Source organism: Apis laboriosa, unplaced genomic scaffold, assembly GCF_014066325.1.
Source record: "Apis laboriosa isolate Shangri-la unplaced genomic scaffold, ASM1406632v1 scaffold23_cov150, whole genome shotgun sequence".
In the NCBI taxonomy this organism is placed as follows: Eukaryota; Metazoa; Arthropoda; class Insecta; order Hymenoptera; family Apidae; genus Apis; species Apis laboriosa.
In genome coordinates this window covers 4,156,106-4,177,940 of record NW_025222452.1, presented here as the reverse complement: position 1 = coordinate 4,177,940, position 21,835 = coordinate 4,156,106, and the positions used below count along the sequence as shown (strand labels likewise).

General features: G+C 42.3%; 3 protein-coding genes across 4 annotated transcripts; all 3 read right to left on the bottom strand.

Moving 5' to 3' along the window:
• Nucleotides 1–2,206: 2,206 nt before the first annotated feature.
• On the bottom strand, nt 2,207–10,728 carry LOC122713351. 2 transcript variants are annotated; one of them, XM_043933711.1, is made up of 5 exons: nt 9,990–10,728; nt 8,628–8,891; nt 8,243–8,400; nt 4,039–4,155; nt 2,207–2,652 (listed from the first exon to the last, which is right to left on the bottom strand). In XM_043933711.1, the coding sequence occupies exons 1-5, from the start codon at nt 10,137–10,139 to the stop codon at nt 2,526–2,528; spliced, it is 816 nt and encodes a 271-aa protein (XP_043789646.1). In that variant the 5' UTR covers nt 10,140–10,728; the 3' UTR covers nt 2,207–2,525. The 2 variants fall into 2 exon arrangements, with proteins under 2 accessions (XP_043789646.1, XP_043789647.1); XM_043933712.1 differs by lacking the exon at nt 8,243–8,400 and having other exon boundaries at nt 8,628–8,806.
• Nucleotides 10,729–11,056: 328 nt separating this feature from the next.
• On the bottom strand, nt 11,057–16,478 carry LOC122713313. The gene is made up of 4 exons (XM_043933659.1): nt 15,982–16,478; nt 15,632–15,804; nt 14,570–14,686; nt 11,057–13,640 (listed from the first exon to the last, which is right to left on the bottom strand). Exons 1-4 carry the CDS (start codon nt 16,123–16,125, stop codon nt 13,511–13,513), a joined length of 564 nt encoding a protein of 187 aa, XP_043789594.1. The 5' UTR covers nt 16,126–16,478; the 3' UTR covers nt 11,057–13,510.
• A 189-nt stretch (nt 16,479–16,667) lies between these two features.
• Nucleotides 16,668–21,466, bottom strand: LOC122713248. Its single transcript, XM_043933503.1, has 4 exons — nt 21,221–21,466; nt 18,111–18,271; nt 17,655–17,762; nt 16,668–17,580 (listed from the first exon to the last, which is right to left on the bottom strand). Exons 1-4 carry the CDS (start codon nt 21,326–21,328, stop codon nt 17,481–17,483), a joined length of 477 nt encoding a protein of 158 aa, XP_043789438.1. The 5' UTR covers nt 21,329–21,466; the 3' UTR covers nt 16,668–17,480.
• Between the last annotated feature and the right edge of the window lie 369 nt (nt 21,467–21,835).

Below are 21,835 nucleotides of genomic sequence, written 5' to 3'. Positions count from 1 at the left end.
TTTTTCTTTTTTTTTTTTTTTTTCGGTGGGAAAGACGGCGGCCAGGCGAATCCCAGGCATCGGGGATTCATTTATTCGTGAAAGTATTGGCCGGCTGTAATTTCGGGGATTCCCCGCGCTCGTTTAAAATGCAGCGACCCGTTTAATTAGGGGCCATCGAGCGGTGGACCGGGCGCCGGCAAAATCGGCTCGTCTCGGACGTCGGATAAATCACTCGTCGAGGGACTCCGCGACGGGACGGGGAAAGAAAAAAAAAAAAAAAAAAGGAAGAGAAAAAAGGGGAAGAGGGTTCACCTCCTCCAAGTGAAATTATCTCGCGAAACGCGAGGCAACGCTCGTCGTCGCGGAGGTGTGAAAACTTTCAAAGTTTTTTTCGAAATTTACTCGATTTCGGATCTAAACGTCGCGACCGTGCAGAGAATTCTATCCTGTAAATCGAATTTGCTTGGTGATAATTCAACATAAAATAAAAACCGATGAAATTTATGAAAATTATAATATGGAAAAGGGATCGTAAGAAGATCGCTCGAAGATTGAAAGAAACAGCTAAAGTAAAGGAATATTATTATTGCTTACTTCTCTAAAATGTATAATGAATAAACAATGAGCATATTATTAATATAAGATAGATTAGAATTAATCCATAAATGGCTAGATTAAAGAATCTTAAGTCAAGTGACGAGCCTGTTCGATTGGACATGTACATCATGGGCGGTTATAAACAAAATTAATTTTAGTAGTTTTGCAAAGTTTTGTAAATAAAATATGGCGGTAAAAAAAAAGTAGAAAGTTTCTACTTTTCATATATCCAACTTTTATTGCGTGGAACGAGGTGGAACATAAAAAAAAAATATCGATAAGTCATCACATTTGTGAATTTCTGAACACGAAGTAATTAATTTTAACCTCAATTTACAAAAAGATAAAAAACTTATTGATAATTTATAAAATTGAAATTTAAATATTTTTTAATAAATTTGCAGAATATTTTTCAACGATTGAAACGTGATCGATCAGTTATAAATTAATTCCTTGCCTATCTCTAAACGTTTAAAAAGAGAATTAAAAATTATTATACATTACATTGAAACGATTATTTTTTACAAATTTGAAAATGAATTTTGTCCACTTAATTATTCGAACCAATGTGCGACGCTGTAAGAATGAAATTTTTCGCTTAGCAGCTCATGAAATCTCGAATTCCTTTCCAACGATGCGAGAGCAAGTGAGAATTGATTACCGTTGGATGCAAAAAGAGCCTTAGTGATCAATCGTCAGTTTCTAAAAGAAAAAAAAAAAAAAAAAAAAAAAGAGTTTGTCGAGTATTACGAAACGTGTCGTAACTATTGATAACGAGATTCACAAAGGATATTTACAAAGAAAAGAATGTAGAATCTAATTAAATATTTCGCTCAAGAAATCTTGAATCTTCTTACATCCAACGGTACAATTCTAAAATTGCAAATGGCGTGCAAATCAAACAAATTCCACGAGGTCGAGATTCGAACGAAAGAGAGAAAGAGAGATAGAGCGAGCGAGAAAGAGAGAGAGAGAGAGAGAGAGAGAGAGGAGGGATAGGATGTTAATGGCGGGTGATTCGAGCGCAAGCCTTCGGCTGACGTTCTCAAAGGGGGAATTGCGTTACGTCGAAATGTGTGCACGCGCAAACACGCGGTCGAAAGCGAGATACGCGCGCGTGCAAGCAAAATACCGAAACCAGGCCGCAATCCCCAGGAAGGGTGCGTGCTCGAGCACATGCCACGATATTATTCCAGGCCGTGGTGTTGTCCTAGGGCTAATGAATCCGCCGATAACTCCTCCGCTCCACGAATACCGACATCTCGCGTCATCTTCCACGATTTATCGCACGAGTTCATCCTTAGATAGATTCGAGAGAAATTGTTTAAAAGCTGTAATTTTTTCGTCAAGTGTGAACAATTACATTTGGTACAGATTGATTCTCGACAATATTTACGAATCGTCATCATCGTTCCGTAAAAAAAAAAATGAAACATGGAAAGAAAGAAGAACGTTTCTGTTCTGAAGAAGAGATTGGCAATTTTTTTTTATTCGTTCTTTAAACAAGAGGCGAGCGATCTTCGTTTTATTCACGGGTTAATAATTGAATAATTTTTGGAGTGAAAGTATGAAGATTGGACGGAGGCATAGAGAGATTGGAAAGAAATTTACGAAGCTGTAGCTTTTGTTCGTTAATTGTAAATAATTATTTGGCTCTTGAATTGATTCTCGAATATTTATAATATTTTTCGAATGCGATTTGTTTACGAATCATCACCATCGTTCCATAAAAAAAAAAAAAAAATAGATGAAAGCGTTCTGTCGAAAAAAAGATTGGCAATTTTTTTTATTCGTTCTTTAAACAAGAGACGAGCGATCTTCGTTTTATTCAACGGATTAATTAAACAGTATCTGGAGTAAAAGTATGGTGATTGGACGGAAGCGTAGCGTCTTCGAGAGATCTCCCTAGACAGTGCGCAACAATGGTGGCGCAATTATTTGATAAATTAAGAGGAAAGATTGTCTGAGAACACATCCGGACATTTCCACTCCGCTTCGTTGCAATTCTCTTTTAGGAAGTAAGCTCTCTCGTACTCGGTCGTTGGATCACCGTCGTCGTAGCTCGCCGGCAATCTGAAACGTGGAAACTTCTCTGAATTATTATTAAAGAGAGGATTGTTAAAGAACATTCCATCCAAACAATATTCCGCAAACTGCTTTCGAAGGAAAATTTCGCATCGATGTGAAATCGTATCAGAGGAAAGAAACTAAACGAATTTTTCTATCCCCCTTTTCTTTTTCTCCCGAATCAACCTCTTAACCCGGGTCACTTTTCTCGAGCCTATATCTCGAAACTAAGTTCTCGAAATAACCGAGAAAAAGTTGGAAAAAAGTGTCGCGTTTCATCGCCTTCTATCGAAATAATTATCGGGAGAGGCATCTCCCGAACGAAACAACAACAAGCTCGATCGAGCCGCGGCTTCTCGCAGCGCCCGGAAACTTCATAACGATTATTATTAAAATGGAACGAGGGGGGAGAAGTTGTCGAGGAGGAATTCCGCGAGTGGCCTCGACGGGCTTTTCCCCGATGCAGCCTGGGGACGACGACGTTAAGCGCAACACCGGATGTCATGAATAAATTCAACGTGTTATCGAAAAAGTGTAACGCGACCGGCTTGTCACGCGGCGGCCCCGACTTTCGAAGAGACCAGAGCTTCTCGAGTACCGAGTTCTCGAAAAGACGGCGAGACGACACTTTGATAACGGATGCATCCGTCATCCCCTTCTCCTTCCGCATCCTCCTTCCCTGACTTTATTTCCCATTTTTCTTTAAACCTGGGACGTGGAATTTTTTAAGGAGGGGGGAAAAAGAGAAAGAAAGAAAGAAAGAAAAAATCATCGATCAACGTTCGATTAATCAATCAGCGCGTCCCCCATTTTTTACCACCTCCTCGATACCATTCTCCCCTCCCTTCCCCCTCTTTTAATCAATCTTTTCGGTAATCATCGTTTAACCATTCGATCGTTGCCCACTTGGTGATCGTCACCTTCGTCGATGCCTTCGATGAACATTTGATTAATCTGCCTTTTCCATTCGTTCCGCCATCTTCTCCCCTATTCAATATTCCATCGATCAATCTTCCATCGCGGCGGCGATCTTCCATTTTCGATCGATCCGGCTGATTGAAAAGTCCAACGAACCGCGTATAACATCGCGCCGTTTCATTTACGAGCCAACAAACGCTAATTACCCCATTCATCTTTAATCGATCTCCCTTTCCATCCACTTTGCCCGAGAACCGCCGAGATCGCGATTAATCCTTAACGAATTCGAAAGCTCCTCGTCGAATTTCGAAAGCTTTTTTTCCCTACCTCTTCTATCATTACTCGCTTACTTTCGGGCAAAAGTTATTGATTTTTACGTTCGATAAAAAAATACCAAACATCACCAAAACATCACTACCATTCGTCGTCAATCGTTCTCGCTTCTCTTTCGAAAAAGAAGGATGTATGACTCACGTGAACACAGCGTGTAGAATCTCCCTCATGAAAGGTCCTTTCCCAACGTCCCTTCGACTCCTCCCAGCCGCGTTGCAGATCGCCTTCAAAACGCATCCTCTCCCATCCTTGCCCCGGCTGGATGTGGTATGGAACAACAACAACGACAAGATGGTGGTTTAGAGGGGGAGGGTGCACGGATCGTTTATCATTATCAGCCTCGTTATCGTCCCTCGGCTGCGAGTCGTGGCTCCATTCATTAAGTTGGCGATAATACCATCGGTGCCTTGATACCGGCCAACGTTTACAACCGCTCTCCTCCTCCGCCCTTTCCAGTTAACCCCGCCCTCCTCGGCGTCCTCCCTGCCAACCCCGCTAAAACGAATACCGGCCAATTACGGAGCACCGTGGCTATCAAGGTCCCAAGGTGTGATCCGATCTATCGAGATTCTCCGAGGAAATTCGAATTTTCGAAAAAATCGAACGGGATCGAAAATATTCCTTCCTCTCGAATTCGGCAATTCGATGCGGTTTATGGCCAGAGGATGAGGATACGAAGATCCAAGGATTAGAGGAAATTGGACCGTGCGCGGTCTCGTTGAGGAAAACGCGCGTTTTTAATGGCTGTCGCCGAGATAAGGCATCGTAATTAGTTCAGGAACGGCACGTAGGGGGTGATATTTAAGGACGTAAATGCGAAATGCGTTCGGATGGGAATCGGTTGGAATATCGCGAACAGGGTGCGTGTCGCGTCGCACATGCCATCCCTTGATCCCTTTGGAAAATGAAAATATAGTTACAGTATACAATAGCGATGAAGTCGGGAGGAGGAGTTCATCGACCGATCGTAGGCGCGTAAAGAAGATCGATTCAAATTCTAAAAACGCGAAGAAATCGCATTCCATTAATTTTCTATATCTTTTCAATATTAAATAATCTTTGACAGAAGTCGAATCTTCTTTGTTCCTTTCTTGCAATATACACAGGGTGGTTCACCAGATATCATAATGCTTTTTATTATTTATTACTCGTATGAGAAATATTTCAAATGAATTTGAATGATTTTAAGAAGTATTTATATGTTGGGAAATATTTTAAGTCGAAGTAATATCCGGTTAATGTACCATCCTGTATATTCTCGGTTTACAATCAATTAATCAGTAAGGTTATGTAAATATAATGCAAATTCTTAAAACTGGGGACGCGAAGAAATCTTTTCTTTTAGAAAAATTCGAATGAAATTGTTACTCGAATTCCAAACGTTTAAGTATTCTATTAATTTTCTAGTTCCAATATTAAGTAATCTAAAGCCTAAACTAATCAGAAATGTCGAATCTTTTTCTATAATCCGTGCAATATGATTCATTAAATATCATCGATATTTTTGATTTTCATTTCTATTAAAATATAAAAAAATGTTTCAAATGGAGTTGAACGAATTTGAACTTAACTAGTAAGTTAATATCCGAAATGATATCCGATGAATATACCACCCCTTACATTCTGAGACTCGGTGTTTACGATCAAATTCTAAATGTAGATGCGAGAAATCTCTTTTTTAGAAAAATAGAATTCGATGGAAATTGTTACTCGAATTTCAAACGCTTAAGCATTCCATTAATTTTCTACTTTCAATATTAAATAATCTTTGCCAGAAACGTCGAATCTCCTTCGTTCTTTTCTAATTCCTTTCTAATTGTGTAATATACACAGGGTGGTTCACCAGATATCATGATCCGGTGCTTTTTTTTACTCGTATCAAAAATATTTCAAATGGAATTGAACGATTTCAAGAAGTACCTATTTATATGTTAATGAAATATTTTAAGTCGAAGTAATATCCGGTTAATGTACCACCCTGTATATTCTGAGAGTCGAATCAACCAATCAGTAACTATAGGTTAATAGAAATTCTCAAAATATAGGGACGCGAAGAAATTTCTTTTTTAAAAAAATAGAATTCGATGGAAATTGTTACTATTTAAGCATCGCATTAATTTTCTGCTTCCAATATTAAATTAATCTTTTTTCCAGAAACGTCTTCTTCTACAATCCATAATATAATATAATATATGCATAATGTATACAAAATGGTTCATAAGATACCAACAATTTTCATCGCTGTTATTATCCATATTTATACGACTAAAAAATGTTTCAAACGAAATTGGACGATTTTCACTTACTTGTAGTTAAGAGATATTTTAACTCGTAAGTAATATCCGGTGAATGTACCATCCCGTGCATTCTGAGGCTCGGTGTTATTAAAATTGGGACAACCGATGTTGCCGCTTGCTCGCGTTACCCTCGAATACGAAACTTCGTAGCTTCGTAGCTACACGTGGATCCGGTTAAGAAGCCGCAATCAAGAGAACAATGGGTGGAAGGGACCGGAGCGCGATCAGAGAATTCGAGAAGAGAACGGAGAATTCGAGAGAAATAATTCCGAACGAGCGGAACGTATTTCCACCAACAGTTACGGATGCATTTCCAATTGTGACAGTTTACCAATTCGCGGAGAACGTGTATTTATCGTCTCCTGCGCGAGAGAGAGAGAGAGAGAGAGAGAGAGAGAGAGAGACGATTGAAGAGGGATTGGAAGCAGAAGGAGAAATCGATTTGGAAACGTGGCGGGGGAGTAAATGAAACGAGCATAAATATAAAAATTAATCTTGACTGCCATTTTGTCGGCCGAGCGATGTAGCCACTTGACAAATGGTTACCAATATCGGCCCGATCCAAAGATATTTATGTAAGCAGTGCGCGATGCTCGACCGCGCGCGTGCAACGCTCTAGCAACCGGAAATGGCTGTATTAATCGATCGATAACGCCTCCTTTTTTTTTAGAGTTACGCGCCCGAATAATGCATCGCTGGATTCACACGTGCACATATCGTACGTAGGATTCGAACAACAACGACCAAAGGATATTACTTCTTCGTGTTTCGTTTCTTAATGAGAAAATTCATCTCGAAGAATTCGCTTCTTTTTTCTTCTTTTTTTTTCTTTTTCTTTTTGATTCCGAATAAACAAGATACTTGCGTCGTTGATGTAAAACGATCAATCTTTATCTAGTTGTTTCTAGATGGTAACGAAACTGCTTATAAAGTTTGCTTCTTTTGTCCCGAAATAATGGAATAATGGAATATTATCGTCGATCTTTCTTAACGAGAAGATCGTTCGAAGGGATGGAATTGTTGTTCTCTTCTCTCGATTCTCTTCGTCTCTGAGCAAAATAATTCGGCGATCGAATGGACTCGAATTTTATCTGTCTTGTTAGAATTTAATTCGTCGGGAGGAGGACGACAGGATTCCTCCGAAATCTATCAAATCAAATGTCATTAACGGTAAATCCTCGTGTTGAATATTCGTGTTCCTTTCTTTTTTTTAACGAGAAAATCGTCGTTATTCCCTTTTTCTCGAGGTTCCCTTCGTTCCTCTTTTCTTTCTTTTGACTTTAAACAAAACAATGCAAAATAATTCCACGGTCAAGTGGTCACGGAGTTTTTACCGTTTTTACCGATAGAAACCTAGCCTTTCTCCACCACTTGTCCGATTCTCGCTGGATAATCGCGAAAAAACGACAATGAGAAGCGGAGGAGGGTTAAGTGGCCGACGACTCTCGAGCGTCCCGATCCCTTTCCTCGTCGTCTCTCTATCGCGTACAAACGTTGACCCACGAAAATGGTGGAAGGCGATCGCGAAACGATAGAACTTCCCGTACCTTTCAACCTCAATGCACTCTATTTCCCTTTCTCTCCCTCTCTCTCTCTCTCTCTCTCTCTCTCTCTCTTTATTCGCGTACCGTTTCACCTCTTTGCTCAGAGGTCCAGGAGAAGCTGGAGGACGAAACAAAGCTCGACGCTGCCGAATCGAGCTTTCGTCGCTCGTTTCTCTGTCGATGCAAAGATTCAAGAGAGAAAGAGAGAGAGAGAGAGAGAGAGAGACAGAAAGGGTAGAGAAAAAGCTGCAGTTTTTCGCGGACCAGCCGCGATTGTGCGGTTTCGAGTCGCGTTAAAGCGGCTCCTTTCGCCACGATTCGAGCCCTTGCCTCGAGATTTCGACCGTTGGATGAACGAACGAGGTATATTGGAGAAAGTAGCCCCTTTGTTTTCACGCGAATAATGCCGCGTGTGATCGGATTAAAGAATGGAGCGCGCTTCGAGTCGAGGGTAAATCGAATTTTTAAAGCATCTGTATCGTACATCGTATCGATGATGCTTACAACTCTCGTGAAAATTTTTGTAATAGCCACCAGTCGATCGAAGTAACACTTTTTCTATCGCTTCCACACTTCCTTTTCCGAAGGATTAAATTAATTATAAATCCTTTTGAAACGTTGCTGCCGATTTCGATATCTTTCCAACGCGTTCTCGAGAGTATCTAAAACTATATATATATAGGAAGCATGTCTAAATTACACAATTAAATTTCATTGAAAATCCTCAAATCTTCAAATAGAAGAGGATAGAATGATACGGAGGAAATAAGAGTTGGTTAATTTGGTTAAAAGTTGAAGAAGACGGACAGATAAACGAAGGACGAAAGAAATCCTTGTTACTGTCTCTTCCATCTTCTTTCTTTTCTTTTCTTTTTTTTCCATCACTTACCTTGCCAAAAGTAGTTCCAACTTGCGATACAGCTCTCTTCTGCTTCGACGATGATAATCCTTGAACTTGTTGGACAGGGTGCTCTTCGAGGGCAGCTCCCATGCCTGGCCAGCCGTCAATCCGATGTTGAACATTCCTCGAGGCTTGGAGTAAGTAGTGATGGTCATGCAATACACCAGCTGCGCACGAATCGAACGATTTCGAGATCGAATCGAGAGAATGGCTTCTCGCGAGGAATATCTGGTTCGATGGTTTCTTTACTGGCTGTGCAGATTTTATATATGTATATATATATATAGAAGCATCGAGTGGAGGAGGGAAGAAGCGACGGTGTGCATTCCTGGCATGTCGATTCCAACACTTCACTCGGAAATCTTGCAACATACTGGGCTGAGATATACGATTTTCCTCCTCGAGAAGGGAGAAAAGAGCAACGAAACGCGATGGTGGTAAATTGGTAACATTCGTTGTTATTGCTATACTTTGCACGTGTTTCCTTGCATACGTGATCATTTATACATTCTATCACCCTATATTCTAATGGATCGAGAATGGAATATGGCAAAAGTCGAACAACTGTTAACCGATTAACCGATTATTCGACCAGCGACAACCCTTCATCGTGAAAACGACGTCGTTATCGAGGGTGATCCCATTTTCGCCGCAGTAAACTAGACTAAAAAAGAGCAAGGGGAGGGAGGATGGGAAGGATGGGAAGGAGCAGAGGTGTCGATGAAAATTCCGGGGTGAAAAGATGCCGACAGCAATTGGGAGATTGGAGGCGGCTTGTCGTCGTCGTCGTCCCTCGATAAAACGTCGTCCAAGTGGTTGGACGAGTCGGAAGCAACGAGGGGAAAGGGGACGAGAAATTCGTTGCTCGCGATGGAACGGCAAATTGTCGGCGTCAAAAACTTTACTTTTTTCACTCGCCCCCATCGATTCCAAAACGTTAATCCCCCTCCCCTCCCGTTCGAATTTCCGCGTTCATCATCATCAACGCGCGTTTCATCTCGGCCAATTACTCGTTGGAAGTAGCAGCACCACGCCTCTTCCCTTCCTCCTTCCACCACCCTTTTAGCGCTTAAATTTTCCATGGCTCCTCCGCCGCCCTCTCCACGAAACACTCGAGGACTCGCGAAATGCACGTTTCCTCGTGGAGCCGGGGCCGCTTATTAGAAATTATTAGGGCGTCGTTTGCATCGCAACTTCCGCCAAGTTATCCAGTTAACCGGAGGACAGACGGTGCATGCACCATTCTGACGTCGTAACCGAGTTTTCCACCATGTGAACGAAGGATGGTCGAGTAATTTCACCGGAGGGAGAGAGAGAGAGAGAGAGAGAGAGAGAGAAATATATACTCACTTGAACGTTGCTTCCTTCTGGAAACACCAAGTATTCCCCCTCGAATCCTCTCTTCCATCGTTCGATGCTCCTGTTCTCGACAGACTTCTCGCACCAAGTCCAAGCATCGCGGTTTAAGATCCACAGGGTAAAAAAGAGTAGAAGACGCATGGCGGTCGAGCGAGGAGAAATTGGTCGACGCAGGAGAATTCGGCGAACTGGCTCGCTCGCAACAGAGAGAGAGACGTTAAGTGAAATACCGGAGATGATATAATGGCGATTAGACCGTTTAGCGTTTTACGGTTTAGAAGAAGGGATCGTTGAGCCCGCTTAAATTAGCCCGTTAAAATGTACCCAGTGGCGATCGTGTTTTGACCGTACACTCTCTGGATATTCACACGCTTACACGGTTCGTGAAACTCCATAAAGGGCGATTGGTAAAGGAGATTGTGTGCTCGTAAGAGTCGCGTTTTTCAATCTTTCACGGACAAATTACTGTGTCGCTGCACCGGTTGCGAGAGAGAGAGAGAGAGAGAGATCCGCTTAATCTCTATTTGCCGTTCCCTCATTCTCAATCTCGTGAGAAAGTACGACAGGGATAGCATCGAAACCTTTTTTCGAGAAATCTTCGAAACGTCGTTAAAAAGACAGTTTGGATCGAATTTTTTCGAACAATTTGAAGAATAAAGGAAACGCATCAAGTTTCTGGAATTTTTTCTTTTTTTTCTTGCTCCAGGCTTGCTAGCAACCATCGAAATTATTCATATATATATATATATATATATATAACTCTGCAGGAAACGCAGGTTAAAAATTAGAAGATATCCTGGTCAAATATTAATCGACATCGGTGCACCGAAGCGGGCCACGTTGAATAAATAACGGCAAATGGATTTTCACGTGGTGGTAGTCGCATAAATAGCAAAGTTCGCGCGAAGAGAGTTGGTGCCAGAAACGAATTAATAGAAATAGGAGGAAAGATCGCGCGGGTCCGAGCGCTCGCCAAGTAATTAGAACGATGGGGATCGGTGATCGTCCTCCCCTCCTCCTCCCCCTCCTCCCTTTCCTCCTTTCGAATCGCTGCGAAATTTCACACCGATGGCCAAAAATGTAATTGGAATCGGCCGCTGCTGGAATTGCGGATTTTTTCGCGATAGGGGAAGATAAATCTATCCCTCTCCCTTTTACCCTTTTTTAATCCTTTTTCTGACCGAAAGTTTTACTGCCATCCTTTTTCTGACCGAAAGTTTTACTGCCATCCCGATCGTTCCCTTAATTTTTCGAGAATTATTCAAAGTTGGATGGGTTTCGTGTTATAGCGGATTTTTCATGATTCTCTGATAAAAAAAATCTCTCCCCCCGCCTCCTTTTCACACTTTCTCTATTACTTTGGCGTTCTCGGGTCAAGTTCATTATCCTCCAGGAAGAATGTTTTTTAAAGAATAATTTAAAAATAAAATGTATTTACTTTCATTTCTTCGTGGATAATCTCCAATTTTCGTCCGATTAATTTTGGAATAATTTTTCAATTTCGATCTTCTTGTTGATCTCTGTCTGAGGGGAAGAATTTTCTTACGGAATGTAGGTAGGGTGTAACGCACGTTTATTTCCCGAAATTCTCTTTTCTCGTTGAGATATATTATATTCGAACTATTTCAATCATCAGATGTTTGCATCATCTTGCGTGGGACTATCTACTTATCGATAATGAAGCATCTTTCGTGCATATCGAGCGAGTGCATCTTTTCCCTTTTCTCTTTCCAACGAATATGCATGTACGTATAATTTCATCCAAAAGTTTTCCACCCTATTGAATTAAAAAGGAAAAGATGAATACCAAGATTCCACTCGAATCCTATCTTGATTTCGACCGAATGCAATCCCGACTCAAGCTGGCCTACATCGAGCAGCGATCCTTCATACGATATTACAACATTTTAATTAATATTAAAAATAAATCGCCGTTTCGAATTTCCAGTTAAAGCACACACATGTGCACACGTATACAGAGAAATCGCGCAAACATTCAAAATTGCATAATTGGAAGTTTAATGCGTTAACAAATTGCAACGGATGCGTTTAATTGTCTCCCTCCATCATCTCTCTATCTCCATCCAGGCATTAACCTGCCTTAATCCTCTTTGAAAAATAAAATTCCACGTATAGGGATTAAAATAACTTTAAAAAAAAAAAAAAAAAAAAGTGGACATCACGTTTGTATGATTATTTTATTTCGAGGAAACCGTGTGGAAATTTTAATTTCTTTTTTCTTTCTTTTTTTTTTTTTCTTTCTCGTTCGAAAACCAAAGTGAACTTTGTCGAATAGATGCGCGAACCTATTATTATTAATGAAACGTGACGAACTCGTTTAAACGTTGTTGTAATACTTGGTGGTTAAATATTGGACATTTAAATAATACCGCGATGCGCGATATTATTTCCCTCCTCTTCTTCCTCCCCGTTCCGTTCCATTTTCCCTTTCTCTCCCGTTCTCCTTTTGTAGACTTTTTCACTCAGGCCCGTTTACAAAAGGGTTGAAAGAGCGGGCAGGCACTGCACTCCGCCGAAATGAACTGTAAATCCGCGGTCACTCGGTTGACCATTTTGTTAATGCAAAACGAATTACCGCGAATACACCGACATCCTCTAAAATAAATCGTGGCGGTCGTGAAAAAGTCGTGAAAAAAACCCTTGAAAAGGAAAAAGAAAAAGAAAAAGAACGCGTAGAGGAAATAAAAATGGACCGTAGATAGTAGACCAAGCTGTTCCCTAAAAGGATCATCAACTTGCGTAACAACTTTTATCGATCTGTAATCGTACTTACCTAACGGATACCCAATCTGCAACTCGATTTAAATAAATTAACACGATTTATTCTCTCTATCTATCATTATAATCATCTTAACTCACACACAACTCTCAATAAACTTGCAATCAAACGCATCGCCAAAAGTTTAATTTTAATCTCTTAATTTTCTCTTAGTTAATAAAATGTAACTTGAAAAAAAAAAAATTCCCCGACTCTTTCACTCCTGTGCGCTCGTGTCCACTTCCATCGATCCCATTTCCGATAAAATAGAGATAGCCGCATACTGGTCGTAACCCGAGCCATTCTTATCCAACCTATTCCACCGACAATTGTTCAAAATTTCCATTTCTCCGCATCGTGTCCGAATATATCCGTCCACTTTGCATTCGAAAATTCCCTGCCCCCCGAATGGTGGCGGAGATCGCTCCACCATTCGTTCACGGAAGAGAGAAACGGTCGCGCGCCACGCGAGTGAAGCGTGATGAGGCGGGGAGGGAGAGGAGTTGGAAAAATTCGAAACACGAAACGAAGACGCGCTCAACTTTGGCATTGGAGGAGGAGGAGAAGGGGATTAGGCGACGGATGGCTCGGTTTGAAAAATCGAGGGGGCGAGGTGGAGAGGAGGGGTGGCGCGCGTTTCCGTCGCGTGGAAACGCGGTCAACGTTCGCGCACGCATACGAATAGCGTCCAATTGCTATGGGGGGGGGGGGGATGACCGAGGGCTGCCGAGCCTCAGAACTCGAGCTCGTAAATGGAGTGGCGGCAGGTCGGGTACAGCCGGTTGCAATCCTCTCCGCTCGTGTAAGCGCGCTCGTAAGCTTGATCCTCGGATCGCTCGAAACGGCCACCGTCCCCTGGCAACCTGCAAGAAAAAGAGGGGATGGGATTTTAAGAAGGCGGTCGAATGGTGGCGACCGAGATCCGGATTCGATTTCAGATTCAGCGGATCCGATCTATCTCGTCTCTTAAGAAACCACGCGCGGGAGACGGTGAAATTAGGTGGGGAGAGAATACGTTAGGATAATCCCTTTAAAGCTATTCCGATGACTAGGCTAGGCGATTTCATTCGGAATCGTTGACGTAATTTGCGTAATTATGATTAGATAGGGGGTGGGTGGTAATTTCTTTCCTTCGCCTCGTTTTCGAATTTCGGAACGGTTTAGAGGAAGAGGAAGAAGGATACTGGAAGGATACTGGCGGTGAAAAATTATGGATAAAGCGCAACAACGTTTGATTCATTCGAAACGAATGGATCGATGGTTAACCGGTTGATCTGAATCCGGGACATTACTCCTGATTCAATCGTTTCGGTTGATTAATCCCTTTAATTGATTATACGCCGCCCTCGCCAGACGTTTTAGTTTCATAGTCGCTGGGATTGAATAACGGTTCGAATTAGCTATCCCTGCTTCGTCATTGAATACAGTTATTACGTAGAAGAGAGGATATACAGAATGCGGCCCCCCTTTTCTTTTTTCTTTTTTCTTCTTTTGTTCGGAATTCGATGGATTTTCGGTTAATATTAACGTAAATACCTCGATGAATATTAACCATTACTAATTGCTATATCGCTATCGTTGCTTCGTTTCATATTCATACGTTGCATTTGTTATTAATGTAATTATATGAATATCAATCGTAATTTCGATAGGGATCTGATCTTTTTTCACGATGGATATGCTAGATGTAAAAGGTACTATTTTTTCTCCTTTTTTTCTTAATCTACTTGGTTTTAAGAGAAGATTACCAGAGTCCATAAATAATCGAAATATCGACAAACGCGATACCCACGTGAAGATGGCGTGCAGCAACTCCTGGACCAGGCTCCCTTTTCCAACATCCTGTGGACTCCTCTGAGCAGCCTCGCAGAGGGCCTTCATCACGCAAGCTTTTCCATCCAGACCCGTGCTGAGGACAAATCTTCGTTTAAAACACTTGCTCTTTCGCAAGTGTATCAAAGAGTATCTACAAGGGTTATCGTATAAAAGTGATCGATAAAAGTGATCGATGATAGAACTTTCACGAGCAAAACTCACGAGGAATGTTAATCGACTCGTATTAATTAAATTCCTGCGAAAGGAATATAAGATATTCGCGAGATATTGATATCATCCTTCGGAGTCTTGTTAAACGTTCGTTTGTTGGTGAAAGAAAAAAAAGAAAGAAGAAAGAAAAAAATGCGTTAAAAGAAAAAATTTATCGTATATAAATTTAAAAACGATGTATCCTTTTTTTCTTTGTCTTTTTCTTTTTCTTTTTTTTTTTTTTTCAAAACCTATTTATCTAATGGAAGATATTAAACGACGTTTAAACGACACCTTTAGAACCCTTTGAATAATTCACTTTATTACTTGTGCCTCTTATTTAATATTCGAGGGGTCCGATGTGTCGACAGCGTCGCGATTTAAATACGAATCACGAAAATAAAGGGAATGCGTTACATAGCCGGAATCAAACAAGCGACGTCCTCTTTCTGTTTCGTTATTCTCGCACGTTCCGCATGAAAATTTCTGCGCGCATTTGCATGTGGCTGGCCGGGGGAAAAAAGGGTTCCATTTGCATGTTACGTCACGCTTCGAGAACGAATGGGAAACGAGCTTTCGCTTTGGATCGAGACAAAAAAAAAAAGAAAAAGAGCAGAAAAGGGAAATAAGAATGAAAGTGTACACAACACCTTCCCCATTTCCTCTATTTCTTTCGGCCAATCTCGAAGAATTCGAGACGATCAAGAGATTAATAAACCCATCGATGATAATTCTTGATGAAGAAAAGGATGAAAATTGTAGAACGAAGAATGTAGAACGAAGAAGGAAATCGTTAAAGATGGAAGAGATTTGCGAGGAATTTACTCACGATTCCAGCAGAGCCTCTATTTTCGGGTACATGACGCTTCTGCTCTTTCGATCGAGCAACTTCGATATCTTCGAGTCGACTTTGCTCGGCAACTCCCAGGCCAGGGCTGCCGTTATCCCCATTATTACATCGTTCTCCTTCGCGTAGGTTCCCACCGTCAGGCAATACACTAACTGGAAAAGAACACGAATTTGTGAGAAAAAAAAAAAAATCTTCGAGATTAAACCAAATTATGAAAAATTCGAAGGTAATAATAACGAAGCATTGTATTACTTATTATACAAAACTATACGTATTTTTTCTCTCTCTCTAACAAAAAGCGAAACACGAAATATAAAATTCTATCATACCTGCACGTTACTCCCTTCCGGAAAAATCAAGTACCTCTTGCGCCTGGACAGCGTGGTTGGAGCGTCGATCGCGTTTTCAGATACGCAGATGGCGAGGAAGTGGAGGCACGCAAAGACGAGGAAGAGATCTCGGATGCCTTGCATCCCTCGAGCGCCGCCGCGATGCGACTCTCATGCGTTCCGTTGCACGATGGGCCGCCCGTCCAAAGGAGAAAAAAAAAAAAAAGAAAAAAAGAACGCTCCAACTCCTCCTCCCCCTAGCAGAACGAGACGAAGAATCGTGTCCGCGAATTGGACAACGCGATTCGGTTGGAACGCTGTCCCCGCACTGACCGTCCTCGTTCCACGGCCAATACGTTCCCAGAGTATCGTGTAACGGGAACGTGAGACGGGCACCGGTCTAATGAACAGACTTTGGCCACTCGTTCGAGAATAAGTTCGGCAAATAATATATATATATATGTGTGTGATATTATATACCGTGTGGGGGCGGTTACCTCTTCGGATAAAATTTCGGCTATCGATCTAACAATCGATCGTTTGTAATCATTTCTACCATTTTTTTTAACAATTATTTTAGCAACCAAAAATTTACTCTCCTCGTTTATCGATACGTAAAATACTAAAGTTTAAATATTATTCATCCATCGTACTAAACCAGGCGAACGTCCACGTATTTCGTTCGAGATGGCGAGGACGATCGGAACCAAGACAGGCGAGGATTGCTTGAAATATGATGTGTAAGAGAAGAGAGAGAGAGAGAGAGATAGAGAGGAAAGAGAGAGACACGAAAGGTGGCTCATTGTACTTTTAAATGCGCGTTTATATTAATTCACACTGTCTTCCAGAATGCTTGCTCTCTCTCTCTCTCTCTTTCTCTCTCTCGAAAAACTGGACGACGTGGAGGAGAGGGAGGAGAAGTGCCCTTTTTCACCGGGGCGACACTTATTTCCTCATTTCGCGGGTCATAGCGGCGGAACGAGCTGCTGTTAATTGCATATGGGAGTTGCGCCCACGCACACCTTCTCCTCCGCCTCCTTCCCCTCCCCACGGAAGGGGGAAGAAAACCGCAGGACAGTTCTAAATTAATGCTTTTCGTTAACGCGTCGCTGCCGCTCCCCACCCTCGACACGGATGCAATTATACGACCGTTCTTGTCCACGGAGGAATGTGGACACCACCCTTTTCGCCCTCCCCTCAGACGGTATCCAGAGAAATAAGAAAATTTCACGGTTCGGTTGTACTTTTACTTTTACTCTCTCCGTTCGGACGGGGATAGGTTTGCCATGGAACCATCCCATCCAGGATCGCCTGATTAACAGGAAGAGGTGTTATATATATATATTTGGATAAATGTCAATTAATCGATTGATTCCTGTCAAATCTCTGTACCGAGAATGAAATTTTATTAATTTAATCGAAGTTAATAATTTCGTGGATGAAAAATATCCGGAATATCGGATATTTGTCAACCAGCGTTCAGACAGCGTTTCGCCGATTCATCGGCCCGTGAAATAGTCGACGCCGATCAAGTCGAGGAGGCAACGTCTGACGTGGACGTCGCAGTAAACAGGATTATCCGCGGTACCGTTGTACGATCTGAAAATTTATTACGATCATTAATAAACCCCTAACAATAAATGGTCGTATCTCGTCGTATCAATATCTCTCACCCGGCCAACAATTTCAATATCTTCGCGATCACTCCGTCCCTCCGGCTCACGTACTCCATCGCTTGACAGATGTTCTTCAACAGGCACGATCTCCCGTCGAATCCGTGGCTGCAACCGCATTTAACATTTTACCCTCCCCTATTTTATCCGTACGTATAACCGGAGAGGAAAGTGTTGGAATCGAGGCGAGCGCTCGAATTTTTCGATTCGAATCGGGAGGAGCGAAGCGGAGGGATGAGAGGGGGAAGGAAACGAGAGGAGGGGGGAGGAGAGGGAGGGCAGGGCGAAAGAAACCGAGCGAGTGATGCGGCATTGGTTGATCCTGCGGAAACCTTTGGCCAGAAATCCACCCCTTCTCGATATTCCAGGGCAGGGGCAATTTGCTAGGCTGTACGAGTACCATACACCGGGACGGTCAAGGATCCATTATTCACGGTCTGTTAAACTATTTATTACCTCTCGTATACGATCTCGGCGGCCTGGTGAACGTCGTCGACGGACCTGACGAGCCTGGTAATCTCGGACCCGCTTGGAAGTAGCCACACCAGCTTGAAACCAGCCGCGTGCGAGAAGATGGTCGTGTAAGGGAACATCGTGATCTTGAAGTTCACCCTGTACTGTAGGAGTAGAAAGGAGTGTCAACTTGGCGTCAGAGGGATTTCACGAATCGATCACGACTCGATTGTACGTTTCCTCGTCCTCGCTTTATCGATATCGGTTTAAAATTGCTCTGTTTATCCAGGGTGGAGAGGTAATAGCGGCCGGAAGTAAGGAGGGACGATCACGAGGGAACGGTCACGGTCACGTGATCGAAGCCCGATTGTTCGACCCTGATTGCACAGCCGATGATACGTGATGGGAATCGAGCGGTCTCGTCATCGATTCGGGAGTTTTCATTGCGGTTTAGGTCAGCCTAGGCTGGCCAGCCTAGGTTGTTGGCGAGTTACTGGTGGGTATGATCGAAAACGCGCACTCTCGGGGTTAAAAATTTCATATTGGAAAGAATACCGGTGTGGGGAGAGAGAGGAGGGGACGACTTTGAGAATAATCCAATATCACGGCAAGGAGGAACCCGCATACCCCCCCTCCTCTCAGTATCCAGTATCCAATATCGAGTGGACAAAGTTAAAAAAAAAAGAAAAGAGGAAAGAAAGGGGAGAAAAAAGAGAGAGAGAGAGAGAGAGGGAGAGACTAAAAAGCAAAAGGGACACGTGTGGGTGTCCAGGATCCAGCGTGAGGGTGAAATTTCAATTTCGAATCGACAACAGTATGCAGAGGGTAAACTCGATCTACGCCCGGTTACGGTGTGCCGCGTTTGAAGCAAGGCAAGGAACAGGCTGGGGCAAAGTGACGGAGGCAGGTGTTGCTGGCCTCGCTGTTTCTCCCGACGTATATCTCGTCCAGGTGGTCGACGAAACCAGGCGGTGCAAGGTGTCTGAATCTGGCGAGTCATTTATCAAAGATCCTTCGACTCTTCGACTTTCTCGGATATTAGAAACGAAAAGAACGAGAGTTTCACTTTCCTCTCCCTTTCTCTTTCTCTTTTCGAAAAAGATCTCATCCGTATAACATCCAAGATTTGTAAGGCAAGAGAGAAATAATAAGAATAGAAGAGGATTTACGACTTCCACGATCCACGAATGTACGATTGTATTCGAGATTGTCGAAAAAGGGAATGAATAAATTGGTGCGTTCCCTGTGACGTAGTCGTATTCTCCTCGTATTGCTTTCTTCTCGCGTATCTTTTTCCCCATTTGCACGGAATATGCGCGAATATTCGTGAAATTCTTCCAATGCGATTAAATGCTTCAAAAATACGTAGATCAAAATGATATCGCAAGAAAAAAGTAATTTGAAAATTTAACGATAATTCCATCGAAGAAGAATAAATATGAACCGATATACCCTTATCCAACCAAACCCCCCGTTTCCTTCGTCGAGTCGATTCCTCCGACTCGAGGGAATAATTTAATTCAAAAAATAATCAATTCCCCGATAAATCAAGCATCAAGCACGAATATCGAAGCTGGATCCATGGTATCCGATAAAGCGCAACGTGATACCGCATTTTTGCACTTTATTATTGAACACAGCGAGGAACACTGTGGAAGAGGAGTGGTGTATCGATTTATGGACGATGATCTGGAATTCAACGGCTGTCTCGTATGTTACATACGAAGGGGGGAGGTGTATAGTGCACGTGCAGCATCGTCGATACCACGGCACTCGAGGTATCGTAAGTACACTGGATCATCACCGGTTGCATAATTCTTCCAAGCACGAAATGCAATCTAACGGCTGCTGCACCTGGTGCATTCTTCCTCCGAAAATCGTAAACAATTACCGCGAATAATCCACCTAGTGGAGGAAATTTACTCGTCCGATCCCGCTGCGGAAAAATTATTGACAATTCAACCCCCTTTCTTCTTCTTCTTTTTCTTCTTCTTCTTTAATCCCATCGCTGTAAATAAACACGGTAACGGAAGAGAAGATAGAAGAATTTATCTCTCGAGTTATTATATTCGTGGGGAGGAACGGAGGAGGTATTTATATCGGTGAAAATTGGACATCGACAATTGGAAACAATCGCGTTTCGAGATTCTCTCTCGCGGTGATCGAAAGTGGTGCGACAAAATTACGAATATTCGATACGTTGGATGTTCGTCTCGGCCACGTGATCTCGAGAGGTCACACGTTCACGAGTAAATATTCGAAGGAAGCGACAAGGATAATGGATTCGACTTCGGAGGCGGGTATACTCGCGCGATACTCGTTTCAGCCCGATCCACGAATTACGTTGAGGGGCAACTTCATCGTGCATTAATGCGGTCCATTACAGAGTTACTCGGGCGTCGTCGTCTAGGCGGCGAGGGGCGGCCTTTTAAGGCGAAAATACGGCGCAACGATCGACTTACATTAGTCGTGGTCCTCTATCCACCGGCACATATGGCGCATAAATTTTGCCCCACAACCGCAAACTGGATCACGTCGCACGGATGGAAACACGGTGTAACAGATTATGCTTCCAACGTTACGGACGAATTCGAGTCGATTCGCGTCTATTAAAGGACGAGAGTTGAGATAATACGAGGGAAAAAGAAAAAAAGGTGAAACGTGAGGTGCGTTTCGAAGAACGATCCAAGGATTGATAAACGGAAATTAAATTCACGTTACGTTTTATGCAAACGAAATGATTTCGTAATTCGTTAAACTCGAAAAAAAAAAGAAAAAAGAGTTAAGATATATATATATATATATTTCGACAAAGGATTAATAAAGGATTAATAAAATTTTCCTTCGTATTTAAAACAATCGAAGAGAGAATCTGCGTTAAAGTTACTTGATCGAAGGACAGAGAAAAAAGAAAAAAGAAAAAAAAATCCAATCGCAGAAAAAGAAGAATGGAACAATTTCTTCTATTTACATAAACAAGCTATTATAAACTACATATATATATATATACATATAGTTTACAATCCATCCATTAATCTTCATTGATCGCTCGATTAAAGAGAGAAAAAGAGAGAGAGAGAGAGAGAGAGAGAGAGAGAGATGACTTTACTCACAAAAAAGGAGCTGCCCTTCCGAAACGACAAAGATCTGGCGGGTCTGGTCACAAGTTGGGCCGCGGTAATGAGGGTGAGACAGAGGATGGCCCGGAACAACAATCGCATAATCAATGGATGGCGGGCACTCGGCCAAAAATCTCCAACTTGCGGCTTGCACCGAATATCCTTCGCCTCGTCTTGCACGAATCTTCGCCCGACGGGATTGAGACGTTGGGCGGAACCAGAGTTCCTCTTGGTTATTGATAACGGTGCTTTGCCCCCTCCCCCTCACCCCACCGACCGGCCACTAACGACTTTTTCCCCCCTATTCGTCGAGAGAGAGAGAGAGAGATCGCCTTGGCTCTTGGTCTTTCCCTTTCCCTTCGAACTTTATCAAATTGTTCTCCGCCGTTTTTTCGATATTCGATATTCGAGAAATATATGGTTATATTCGAACGATCAAAACACGAATCGAACGAATGTAATTGCGAAGAGAAATTATTTTTATTTGATATTTTTTTTTTTTCTTTTTTTTACAAATTCAATCAAACGAATCGAGGAATATCGTAGAATGGAAGAGGGAGAAGCAAGAAGAATTCGTTTCGTTTCGTGTCTTTTTGAAAATCCGTATTT

Coding starts and splice junctions, on each gene's coding strand:
- LOC122713351 (XM_043933711.1), bottom strand. CDS start 10,139: ATGCGTCTTCTACTCTTTTTTACCCTGTGGATCTTAAACCGCGATGCT. Junction 8,892..9,989: donor CAGAAGGAAGCAACGTTCAA/GTGAGTATATAT, acceptor AAATCTGCACAG/CCAGTAAAGAAACCATCGAA. Junction 4,156..8,242: donor CAAAAATTTTCACGAGAGTT/GTAAGCATCATC, acceptor TACCACATCCAG/CCGGGGCAAGGATGGGAGAG.
- LOC122713313 (XM_043933659.1), bottom strand. CDS start 16,125: ATGCAAGGCATCCGAGATCTCTTCCTCGTCTTTGCGTGCCTCCACTTC. Junction 15,805..15,981: donor CGGAAGGGAGTAACGTGCAG/GTATGATAGAAT, acceptor GTTCTTTTCCAG/TTAGTGTATTGCCTGACGGT. Junction 14,687..15,631: donor ATAGAGGCTCTGCTGGAATC/GTGAGTAAATTC, acceptor ATTTGTCCTCAG/CACGGGTCTGGATGGAAAAG.
- LOC122713248 (XM_043933503.1), bottom strand. CDS start 21,328: ATGCGATTGTTGTTCCGGGCCATCCTCTGTCTCACCCTCATTACCGCG. Junction 18,272..21,220: donor GGAAGGGCAGCTCCTTTTTT/GTGAGTAAAGTC, acceptor CTACTCCTACAG/TACAGGGTGAACTTCAAGAT. Junction 17,763..18,110: donor GCCGAGATCGTATACGAGAG/GTAATAAATAGT, acceptor ATGCGGTTGCAG/CCACGGATTCGACGGGAGAT.